Consider the following 12,782-nt stretch of genomic DNA (forward strand, 5'->3'; position numbering starts at 1 on the left):
TATGTTTGTATAACTACCAAGAACAGAAAAACTTCCGTGGAACAGCTCCATTTGCTAACTCATGTCTAATTTGCCATCGTAATGCAGATCTTTTCTTGTCCGTCGGTACAATGTAGTTATTTGGAATGTAAATGTGTTGAGGTTTCTGAAGGGTGTAATTCAAGAGAAAAGTTATTCTGTTGATAACTAGCAGTTTAAAAGCCAGATTAGCAACAAATAATGGAGACAAGTCTGCAGATGCTGGAGGAACTCAGCAGGTCAGGCAGCATCCATGGAGGGAAATAAACAGTCAATGTTTTGGGCTGAGACCCTTCATCAGGACTAGAAAGGAAGAAGGCAGAAGCCAGGAAAATAAGGTTAGTTTTGGAGGGGGGGGGGTGTGCAGGCGGGGAAGAGGAGAGGGAAGGATGTGATAGGTAGAAGAGGCAAAGGGCTAAAAGAAGAGGAAGCTGGTAGGGGAGGGCAGTGGACCATGGAATTAAGGAAAGGAGATGGGCAGGTCATCAAGGCAGGGGAAGGGAGCCATGGGAATAAGGGAAGACAAAGGAGTGGGGTGGGGAGACAAAGGGGTGGGGAGACAAAGGGGTGGGGTTACCCGAAGTTAGAGAAATCAATGTTGAGGCTAATCAGGTTGGAGACTCCCAAGGTGGAATATGAAGTGTTATTCCTCCAACCAGCATCTGGCCTCAACATGGCAGTAGAGGAGACCATGGATAGACATGTCAATATGGGAGTGGGATGTAGAATTGAAGTGGGTGGCCACCAGGAGGTCCTGGTGGTGGACGGAGCAAAGGTGCTCGACAAAACGATCACCCAATCTGTGTTGGGTCTCACTGATGTACAGGAGGCAATAAATGACACCCTCGGGATCATCACCACCACCACCCTCCTCTGTCTGGCTGTCCTCCTTGGTTCAGTCCCTTCCTACCTATGTCCCTGTCACTGCACATACTCTCCATCATTTCAACAGCTTCCAGTTCCCTGGTCCTGACTGCTGCATTTTCACCATGGATGTTGAGTCTCTGTATACTTCCATCCCCCAGCAGGAAGGCCTTAAGGCTCTGTTTCTTTCTTGACACCAGATCCCCTCCATCTGGCCCAACTTCAACCCTGCCCTCAGATTCACTTAGTCCATCTCCAGAGATGGATTAACCATAGATATCTACAAACCTACTGACTCCCACAGTTACCTTGACTACACCTCTTCCCACCCTGTCACTTGTAAAGACACCATCCCCTTCTCCCAGTTCCTCTGCCTCATCTGTTCCCATGATGAGGCTTTCCATTTTAGGACATCAGAAGTGTTCTTTTTTCCAATAACCAGGGGTTTCCCTTCCATCACCATCAATGCTGCCCTTACCCATATCTCCTCCACTTCCACCCTCACCCCTTCCTGGCCAACGTACCAGGGACAGGGTTCCCCTCGTCCTCATCTACCACCCCACGTGCTTCTGTATCCAACACATCATTCTCTGCAACTTCCTCCACTGGGATCCTACCACCAGGCACATCTTCTCACTCCTCTCTCTGCTTTCCGTAGGGACTGCTCTCCCTGCAACTCCCTTGTCTACTCATCCCTCCCCACTGATAACCCCCCGGCACTTGTGCCTGCAACCGCACCAAGTGCTACGCCTCCTCCCTCACCACCATTCAGGGTCCTAGACAATCCTTCCAGGTAAGGTAGCGCTTCAGCTGTGAGTCCGAGGGTGTCATTTATTGCATCCGGTGCAGCATCCTGTACATCGGTGAGACCTGATGCAGATTGGGTAATCACTCCGTCTGCTGCAACAGCCAGGACCACCCAGTGGCTACCCACTTCCATACTGACATGTCTATCCATGGCCTCCTTTCCAATCCTGATGAAGGGTCTCGGCCCAAAACGTCAACTGTTTATTTCCCTCCATGGATGCTGCCTGACCTGCTGAGTTCCTCCGGCACTTGTGTATTGCAGCAACAAATGAAATCTATTTTCAGCATTGTGATTTCAATTAAATAACAATGTATCAATTTTTGCCTGGTGATATGGAAACATCTTGTCGACATTTAAAATTCCATTACATATTTGCAAAGTCCTTAAAATTGTGCAAATCAAATTATGGTGACAATCATGATTTACGATAACTTGTTCTACAGCAGTGATTGTGAAAAACAAAAAGATGTCTTACCAGAGGTAGTTGACTTTTATAGAGCATTTGTTCCTAAAAAAAAAGTTATAATTGTGAGGTTTATCCAAGAGTGTTAATGTTTTATAAATTGTTACTTTCCTTAACTAGTAGTTGCATACCCTTATCCCCCATCGTAATTCTTTCCTATCTTTTTCTCCAGGCGTTTTGAAAGTTTCCCAATTTCGCTTGTATTCAAAATACCTGAAAATTAAAACACAGTTAAATCCATGCTCAGAAGACTGAATATGAACATTAAGCTCTTAAATTTGTCCCCAGTTCATTTAAAAGCTCAACTGCAGCACATTAGATGATGAAAAATTTGAGTCTAAAGTTTGTATTGGTGAAAAGGAATAGGATGAAAAAGTTCCAATTCTCTAGTAAAGATTGAGTTCTTCAGTAACACTATACTTATAGTCACAAACATTCATGGAATCAAGGTAATAAGAACCAGAAACTTGCACTTATGCAGCAAGGTAAATTCAAAGTACATTGCTTTTCTTTTTCCACAACAATAGCTGCATAGTTAGCAAATGGAAAGAAAATTGGTCTCCTTTCCCTGTCCCTCACCAGAGTGGTCTGATGTAGTGACTAACCCTAAAAAATCATCTCTCTTCTCCTTACTCAAGAAAATGATAGTGAAAAAGGCTAGCACCAATTTTCAGATCAAGTTAAAAATAGCAACTCAAGTTGAGCTTTCAACAGTGGAGTTAAATGCAGAGGGTCAGGGCCAAAAATTGTTTGAAAGAAATGGAATGTCATTGGTGGCATAGTGGTGCACAAGATTGTGCTATTGTCTTGTAGCTCCAGAACCTCATGTTCGATGCTGATCTTGAGTGCTATCTGTGGAGTTCACACATTCTCCTTGTGACTGCTTTCCTCCTACATCACAAAAGAATGCTCATTGGTAGGTTAACTTTTACTATAAAATTATCCCTACTGTGGGTGGGTGGTAGGAGAATCAGGCTAATGGGCATGTGAAAATAAGATCTCCAATGATACAAGGAAATTTGAGAATATGGGCTTAGCAAGTTCTTTGACAAAGTAGCTCTATTTGGTCTTGAACACTGAATGCATCCAAATTGCTTCATGAAAATGTAAGCGAACAGATTGCAGAGTGAAATGGAAGGAAAGAGCAGGTCTAAGTTAGCATAATCTAACAAAAGCAAATCATCTTGAATTGAATTATGCATAGAATTGAAATGATTAATGAATCCAGCACTCACTTTGCCACAGGATCAGTTTTCTTTAAGTTTCTTGTGTGAGGATGATCCATTACTGGTCTAATAACTGCCACACATTGATTTAAAAAAAAGTTAAATAAACAATGAGCAATTTTGGTTAGAAAGTGTAAACTTACATCACATACTAAAATCAAAAAGCATAGTTAATTAATTACCATTTAAAGGTTTATTCTAAGCAGTTTCCAGACCACTCAGTCCTATAAACACAGGATGAGTGATCAGTTAAGCTGTCTGAGGGATGGCAGAAATTATTCTAAGAAATCCGTGAAGTGTTATGGAATCTTATGCCCAATTTGTTAGGCACTTTTCTCAAAGTTCAATGCCCGATTCAGGGTGCAAGCAAAGGCACCATCCTTCTGTGATCCAAAATAAGGCAAAAATAGAAAACCAATTCAATGTCTCTGATGGCCTTTTGATTTCTATTAATACTAGATTAGAAAACATCCTTTGAACATTTGTATCTTTGTACAATATTGAAATATGCTCTTATATTAGAAGCTAATGTAGAAAAAATGAAAAATGTAAATCACTCACATGACTTTGGCACATTTGAGAGACAACCATAGCCATCACCTCCTAAAAGTTTTTGGTTCCACTGCAGCAGAGAGGAAAACATTTCTAAATTATAAGGCTTGTTAATATGGTCTCCCTTTACCAAGCAAGGTTAACACTAAATGTACATAAGGCTAATTAGGGTTTGTCAATGCACTCTATAATGTCTTTCACATCCTAAAGGCATTTTCCAAAAATCAGCTGTATTGAGTTCCAAATTGAAAATATTAACCAAGACTAATTGGACATTTATAAATTACAAAAAGAATTTTATCTTGCATGACAATTAAACGTACTAGACAACTAATGTCCTTGTCCCAAAAAGCAACAATACGACACTGTTCAGATTATTTACCGGATTTTTTGTGAAGAAAGTCTGGGCAGAATTTGGTCGCCTTTCAGGTATGCTGCTGAATTCTTCACTTTCCGTGTCAGACTCTGCTTTATTGCTGAGGGCCTGAAATCTGCTGATCTGTCCCAATTCACTGCCTGCATCTTTTTCAGAAAGTTACAAAACAAAGGATACTGTTGTCATGTTTACATTAAAAACAGTGCAAAAGTTCTCCAGTATTTTTCAGTTCAGGATTATAAACCAACTGAGCAATAATGAACTCAAATTTCTCCAAGTGCATGAAAAAAAAATTCAGATAAGACAATCCATCGTTACTCCCAAAGAACCATCAGATTTTGCCTTCTCAGTCTGAAGTGTCTAAATCCACGCTGTTAAAAGTTCATACTCTTGCAGTTTTAACCAGCAGGACTGTTTCATGAATCAATGCCTTGCCTTACATTTGTATCTATTGAAAACTATTTGATATGAGATTAAATATTATCATGTTCTGTGGCTACTAGAATAGTAGAAACTGAGGTAGATTCTTTCTAGCTTCCACATACCTACAATATCTCCTGTTCTAAAAGGTTGCGCATTTCAGCCCTAGTGGCTATTTATCTGGAAATTGGAGCAGACATCCTTTGTTTCTAAACATTGTGTGTGTGACCTGAGTCTCTAATGCTAATAATTGATAGGCAAAATGGATACCATTGATTTCCTAGCACAAGTAGTCCCTCATCTTGAGCACAAAATAAAACAAATCTGGCCACATGGTCTGAATGGTTCTATATTTAGTATCCAAATGACATGATTTTAACCAGGCAACAGGGTTTCAAACCTGTGACTATGTGATTGCAAAGCACTCATCTTCTTGTCTTACACTTTTAACCACAAAAAACAAAGTATTTATCATTCTCAAGATTTCAATTTGCATGTATTTGTAAAAAAAGTTCAGGACATGTGCAAACAAATCTTCAGATCCCCTCTTCCCAAAATACAGTTAGAAAAGGATTCACATTCATCAGGAATGAAATGCTGGCTGACTGAATCTGTATTAGGGGACACGCTTTTTAATGCTATTCAGTGCAAGCATGGGCCTCTGGTTAAAAGAATTGGTTGAAGCATAGTTGGTCTGATCCTGTGCATTTATCTAGTTTTGACTCAAAATATCAAATGTCCAAACCCCCCTTCCTTTATCATCTTCCAAGGCTGGGGCTTCTTATCATTTACTACAAATTGTTCTATGCTCATGGCTTAGTTGTTCAGTTCAAAACAAAGATGTTTTTTTTTATTGTCATTGCCATTGCAATGATTTATACACAATTACTCAACAGCTAGATGCACTCTATTTTTCTATTTGACAGCAAGCAACAATTTCAGCAGATGGAAAGGCTTAATAGCTCTTTCACAAGGAAAATAACAGAGTAAGAGGCTTAGGGGTTGACTTGAAGGACTGAATTACTGCAGAACCAATACTTGAACAGACAAGCAAATCTTATTCTGGGCAATCTGCCTAATGGAATAATCTATACTACAATAACTAGAAATGACATGTGTGCCCCAAGGAGAGAGAACACAGCCAGCCCATCGTAGTTACCAGAATCAGTTTCAGTGACCGTCGACTCATCATAAACATGTGACTGTCCATTCTTCTTCCTGCAATGAATTACAGGAATGAATATAGCAATGAATGTTCTAAATACTTCACAGAAGTAGTTGTCTTTGTATCTAATCCATACAAATGCAAACTGGAAGTTGGGTGTGAAAGTCAGTTTCCAAACTTTAATACCACTTACTTTATGAGCAAAATACTTCACCCTTGTATTTTGCAGATTTTTTTGGGTGGGGGGGGTGGAAAGAGAGACAAAGAGAATGGAGTAAAAAAAGATCTAAATAATTCAACATACGGTATTTATAACTTTTGTTCCTATGCATAAACATTAAACAAAAAAAAAATTTGGTTCCTCATTATCAAAAAGTAGTTGCCAAAATATTATCTTGAGAGCTACATGTATGTGTGTTAATCATTGTAAGGTTGGTATTAATCAAAATATACCTGATTACAATGTAATATACTTTACTAGTTTCATCTGGAATTGTAAATAAGACTAGCCTGAAAGCTCTAGAATTGTGTTAGTACTTAACATATGGAGAGATGGAGAAAATTTCAGAACGGCTCACATCGGGAGAAAATCTCTCATAATTAAACAGGATTAATGTTGGTCTAACTTTACTAAAAACATAGAAGAAATATATTAATCCACTTAATTTACTGTTTACATAAACAAAATCCTGAGAATTTCTACATCTGCAGAACAGCAATATAATTGTGAAAATTCCAAGAACATTTTGACCATGGAAATATTATACAACAAATTTCTAAATTTGGATCATTGTGAACAAAAAGATTTTTATGGTTACTTAAATTCCATAATTTCATCTCACATTGTTCAGGACATACTTTACAGAATACTTTTGTAAATTATTGAAATTCAGGATTAAATGATTATTCCAATGCTTCAATTTAGTTGGAAAATGTTAAATAAATTAGTTTTCGTACAAAATAATTTCAGCTCTCAAAGATGAAGTAATTTAAAATACTAAATTGTGAATTCAATACTATGAAAATTTAAAATGCAAGAAATTCAAATATGGATCAATAAATCATTCCATTTGCACAAAATCTTTAAACACCCAAAAAAAGTTAAATTGTCAGCTTACATACCGTAATACTTTTCTCTTAATAATAGGTTTTCTGTTGCTTTCAGGGACTGTTTCAGGGCTGCTCATCCTGCTGTTCTCAGATTGCATCTGACTGCTATTACTCTCTTGAACTGGGCTTTTCTGAAGAATTAACTGAGATGGTGCTGATGTATCTCTGCACAGATTTGGGGCTACTGTATATCTGCTGTATGTATCACACTGATGAAATTCTGTTGGACAACCATGGAAAATCTCCCTCTTATATGAAAACTATAAGCATCAGAGAAAAATATACCAATTAAAAAAAAATTTATACATAACTATATCATAAGCAAGTCATTGAGCTCAGGTTCAATGGATTAATTCAGATCTCAGGAGATAATCTCAACAAGCTGACTCATTTAGACAGTGTTAACGTACAAATTAGAAGTAGGCCATTTCACCCCTTGAGTCCACTCTGCCATTTAACAAGCTCATGGCTGACCTGACTGTAACCTCAAACCTGTAACCCCGTCAACCTGCCATAATCATTCACTTATCAAAAATCAATATCTCTGCTTTAAAAATATTCAAAAATTCTGCTTCCATTACGCTTTGAGGGAGTTCCAAAGACTCATGACACTCAAGAGAAAACTTTTTTACCTCAACTCTCCTAAATGAACAACCTTTTGTTTTGAAAATAGCAACCCACATTGTATTACAGTTTAAAATTCAATTTGCTGACTGTGACAAAAGTAACCCAAATCTTTAGCTATATCCTCTGTTCTTTCTCTTCAGATAATAATATTCTACTCACCTGATTCTCTTTTTCAGAGTTGAACTCTCGTTGAGTTGTAGATTGGGTTGCTAAAATGGGCTGTTCCATGGAACTATTTCTCATCTGTGAAACTTGATAGGAAATCACTATATCAACTTTCCAAAACAAAAAAGCAGTATTCTTTCCTCTGCAAACCTTTACCACTTAGTGAATTTAAATACAGTAAATTCTTACACATTCTGGTCATCCAACACAAGAGGGAAACTTTTCAGGGAGGGATGAAAATTCTGCAGTCACATAACAGAAAGCTTATGATTTGTTATAAGGAACATCAAAAATTATCGAAACTATTTGCTCGTAAATTAAGTCTGCTTCAAAGTTGCTTTCTCAGGCACCTTTATCATTATACCTTAGAATGCTGTCTGGATTGATTTAACACTGTTGTGCGTCGGTACAACAGAACAATAATTCCATAGATTTTGTTTGTAAAATTTGTGAATTTCTATAGTATTAATTAAACTACTATTTTCTCACAATGTAAAATTGGCCGAGACAAAAAAACACTAGTTGCACATGAATGCCCCAGATTTTGAGGGAAAAAGATGGTGAAACAACAGTCATTTCTTCAGCGGCTTTTTTTTTGCACATATGCACACAAATGAGGGAGTCATTCAGTACTGTTCTGCTTCTATCCAGGATTTCTCACAGGAAATCTTCAGGTTGGAGATTGTGCAAACAGCATTATCCCATTCACCTCATGGAAATGAAGCTGGGCTTAGTAATAGTAAATTTATTAATTTAAATTAAGTGATTTCAATACATAATAAAAAAAATGTTTGAAAGGCTCAGCAGGTCAGGCAGCATTCACAGAAAGAGAAGCAGAGTTATGTTTCAGGTTAAAGACCCTTATTCAATCTAGCCAAACCAATCAGCTTCCTGCCAGGTAGGATATAACATACCCTTTGACCCTCACTAATTTTTAAATCAATGCACCATAGAAAGTATGCTCTCCAGATGCAGCATAGCCTGGTAATGGCAACTGTTCTGCCGGTGACCACAAGAAACCGCAGAGTCGTGGACACAGCGCAGCACATCACAGAAACCAGCATCTCCTCCTCTACACTTCTTGCTGCCTTGGTAAAGCAGCCAATAATCAAAGACTGCACCCACCCTGGACATTCTCTCTTTTCCTACCCTCCCATTGGCTAGAAGATACAAAAGCCTGAAAGCACGTACCACCAAGCTCAAGGACAGCTTCTATCCCGCTGTTATAAGACTATTGAACAGTTTCTTAGTATGATAAAATGGACTCGACCTCACAATTTACCTCGTTATGGCCTTACACCTTATTGTCTGCCTGCACTGCACTTTTTCTGTAACTGTTACTTTATTCTGCATTGTCATTGTTTTCCCTTGTACTTTGTCAATGCACTATTGAAATGATCTGTATGGATGGCATGCAAAACAAAGTTTTTCCCTGTCCATGTAACAATAATAATAAACCAACCAGTAAAGAGATATGTGACTGCAGATGCTGGAATCTGGAGTAAAAAAATGAGCTGCTGTAGCAGCACGTCAGGCAGCATCTGTAGAGGAAAATGGACAGATGCTGTTTTGAGTTGAAATCCTTCATCTGGACTGCAAAAGTAGAAGGGAGATAGCTAGTACAAAGAGGTGAGGTAGAGGGGTGGGGAAAAGAGCTGGCAAATGATAGGAGGATCCAGGCGAAGAAAGGTTGATTGGCAGATGGAGCCAGGTGGTGACGAACAGGTGGAAATTGCAACAGAGGCTGGGAGGTGATTGGTGGAGGCAAAAAAGGGCTGCAGATTATGGAATCTGACAAGAAAGCAAGGTGGAGGAACTAAATAAGGGAGGTATGTGGGCAGATGGAATAGGTGGGGGAGGGGAAAGAAAGGGAGATGGGGGTGGTGGCTTGGAAAGAATGGTGCGTGCAAGAGAGGGTCTGGATAGATCAGAAGGAGAGAGAGAAAAGGACAGATGGGGAGCAGGTTATCTGAAACTGTAGAATTCAATGTTCATGCCACCAGGCTGTAGACCACCCAGGTGGAATATGAGGTGCTGTTCTTCTAGTTTGTGTTTGGCCTCACCCTGGCAGTGGAGGAGGTCGAGAGCAGACAGGTTGAATGGGAAGGAGAATTAAAATGGCTTGCAACTAGGAGCTTCAGATGGTCACTGTTATACTAAACCAATTCCAATCAATTCTTTCAATTTCCAGCCCCTTCCTAAAATACACATCTGATTTGTTAGAGCTGCTTTTGTTAACTTGTGTATTCAAAATGTGTACACAAGACACACAAGGTTGTTTTGTGCAAGTGCTTCATTGTGCTTAAGTAAAATGACTGCAGTACTGTGGTGCAACTAGTACAATGCTGTCTCACAGTGCCGAAGACTCCAGTTCAATCCTTCCCTTAGGTGCTATCTGTGCAGAATCTGCAAGTTCCCCTTGTAACTGCACAGTATCCTCTGGCTGCTCTAGTTTCCTCCCACATCTCAAAGACATGCAGGTTGGTTAGCTAATTGGCCAACACAAATTGCCCTTAGTGTATAACTGAATGATAGAACCTGGGTACAGTTGATGAGAATGAGGGCCAAATAAAAATGGGATTAATGTAGTATAAATTTGCAATTGACTCAGTGAGTCAAAGGATCCATTTCCATGTTGTATGTCTCCATGACTAAGCAGTGTTACAATCTGTAAAATTCTAAACTCCCATTCCCTTCAAATGTTGGAATAACAAACTTAATACTTGCATATATAATATAAATCTCATATCTGTCCAAAGCCAGAAATGTTGTTGGCTCAGAGAAGTCCTTTCAGCTTTTGACGCTCCCACACAAAATTAAATCTATATTTAAAATGCAGATTGAGAAGACTCTCTCTGTTTACATTTGACTTGCTTTATCCTAATTTGATTGGTGAGTTTTTTAAATCACAAATACAGAGTAAAACCATAACTCCAATAAAATAATTCGATGGCTTTACTTTACCACATGATTCTGAACTGGCTTTACTGGAGCCTCGAGTCTTTGAATACTCATGCTTGATCAGTTCTTCCAGATCTGAGAAAAAACGACATTAATGCATTTAACTGTGGCACAAATCTTGTTTAAAGCATGACACCAGATCATTATTAGACTAAACTATTAGATAGCTACTACCACCATGCCTTAACAGCCATTAGTTTACCTTAAAGAAAGATGTTCCAAAATTTGGTGGAGGAGAAAAGCTAGGAACATCAATCATGGTCGGTACTGAACTTAATGGAGTTCTTCATTAAGTTAGAGTTCACAATAGCTATTACAGTATAACCAAATACATTTTCACAAGAGGTACTGCATGGTGCTTGATTTTAGGATCAGATACTTCATATTCCACCTGCCTTGCCTTCTGCAGCTTGGTTTAAATAGGGCTTAAACAGCAATAGTCTAAAGTGACTTGGAATGGCCACTTCTGCGAGATTATATGATTTGCAATATGCTATTAATTACCTTCTTCTTTGGGAAAGAATTAAAGTTAGAAACCCATTTATCAGTGGTGAATTTCTAAGGGTGTAAATAGTCTGCTCGAGAATAAATTGTTATTTTATACAACTACTGTTCAGTGTAATGCAACTTCTTACCTTTTCTGAACTCTCGGAGTTGATGTTGTGGGACATTGTGATAGCCCAACACACTCAACTGTTCTTGAATATCTTGATCAGTGAAGTCAAGTCCAGCCATTACTGAAGAAGGAACAAAAAAGTTTTAACTGTTGCAGAATTTTACTGAAATATGTATTCAGAGGATCTAAACCAAGGTCAATTATGTGAACAAATTTTAATTAAAATTAAGACAAAAAACAGTGGAGACATTTTAAGAAATAAATAGGGCTAAAATATCAGGATGATGTAGTATTTACATTGGTAATAATGTATAAATACTGATTAAATTTCCAGTAGCCATTGAAGGTGCACAGATCAACCCCTTCCTTTAAATCATTTAAATAGTTTTAAATGCCTTAATTGCTTAACTCTGTTCATTCCATGAAATGAATGAATAACTGTTGTACATTGTTATGATCTTGACAATCCTTCAGATGTCCCAATACTACTTTATGTTTAAAATATTCTTACTGTAAGTTTCATACACGCCTAGAGCTACAAACTTTGATGTCTCGTAGACATACCTACTTTGGATAGCCCCCACCAAATTTTCAGTGCTGATTGTGAACACCAGGATTGTAATTATACAATACTCTTGTTTTAGCATTCATTGATTAGATTTTAATTGCTTTATTGCCCAATATTGACAAATCACAGAATCTCACCACCACCAACTCAGTCCCACCTTTCAATCCCCCTTACCAACTCACCACCGCACCCACCAACCCAACACTACATCATTACCATCTTGATCAGCCACCACCATTCCTCCCTCTCACCCCAACACACCACCTACCCCACCAATGCCGTCGCCGACCACTCCGCAGCTAAGATCTCACCCAAGAGTCGGAGAGTCGAAGACTCGGTCGGTCGGTCGCCAGCCGGCTCCCGCGGGCTGCCCTTGCTCTGTCGGCAGCTCTTCTGTCCCAGGTGAGACCCGCTCCCGGCGCGGGCCAACCCGCGGGAACAGCCCAACGGTTCAAACGCCGACCGTTGAAACCAAACCGACCGCGTGCGCATGCGCCACCCGCCTCTCCGCGGCTGCGCGTGCGCGGATGAGTTGTTGACGGGACGAGGACGACCTGGCGTTTCCACGCACGTTGCCATCTCCAGGCAAGTCTCACATGAAAGCTTCCCATTCTTGATACGGGTGAAAAAAAAAGTGTTGTCTAGATGGTATCTAAGACTACAGAAGTGATGCATAGACCAACACGGTAAATAGCTTCCACGTAGCAGGGTCGTACAAACAGTAACTAAGCTGTTTAATCGTGGTTTGGGGAATAACTGTTGGCTCAAGCATCAGGAGAACTCAGCAACTCTTCAAATAGCTTTCCAATATCTATTACCTTCATATTATCTGTACATTGGGAG

The 12,782-nt window shown here is 39.3% G+C and overlaps 1 protein-coding gene across 2 annotated transcripts; it reads right to left on the minus strand.

Moving 5' to 3' along the window:
• On the minus strand, positions 1-12,533 carry hyls1 (HYLS1 centriolar and ciliogenesis associated). 2 transcript variants are annotated; one of them, XM_052011322.1, is made up of 12 exons: positions 12,251-12,533; positions 11,391-11,492; positions 10,759-10,830; positions 7,789-7,880; positions 7,015-7,262; positions 5,887-5,945; positions 4,314-4,453; positions 3,941-4,001; positions 3,389-3,452; positions 2,285-2,366; positions 2,166-2,198; positions 1-145 (listed from the first exon to the last, which is right to left on the minus strand). In XM_052011322.1, exons 1-12 carry the CDS (start codon positions 12,516-12,518, stop codon positions 14-16), a joined length of 1,353 nt encoding a protein of 450 aa, XP_051867282.1. In that variant the 5' UTR covers positions 12,519-12,533; the 3' UTR covers positions 1-13. The 2 variants fall into 2 exon arrangements, with proteins under 2 accessions (XP_051867282.1, XP_051867283.1); XM_052011323.1 differs by having other exon boundaries at positions 12,208-12,396.
• Between the last annotated feature and the right edge of the window lie 249 nt (positions 12,534-12,782).

Source organism: Pristis pectinata, chromosome 3, assembly GCF_009764475.1.
Source record: "Pristis pectinata isolate sPriPec2 chromosome 3, sPriPec2.1.pri, whole genome shotgun sequence".
Classification (NCBI taxonomy): Eukaryota; Metazoa; Chordata; class Chondrichthyes; order Rhinopristiformes; family Pristidae; genus Pristis; species Pristis pectinata.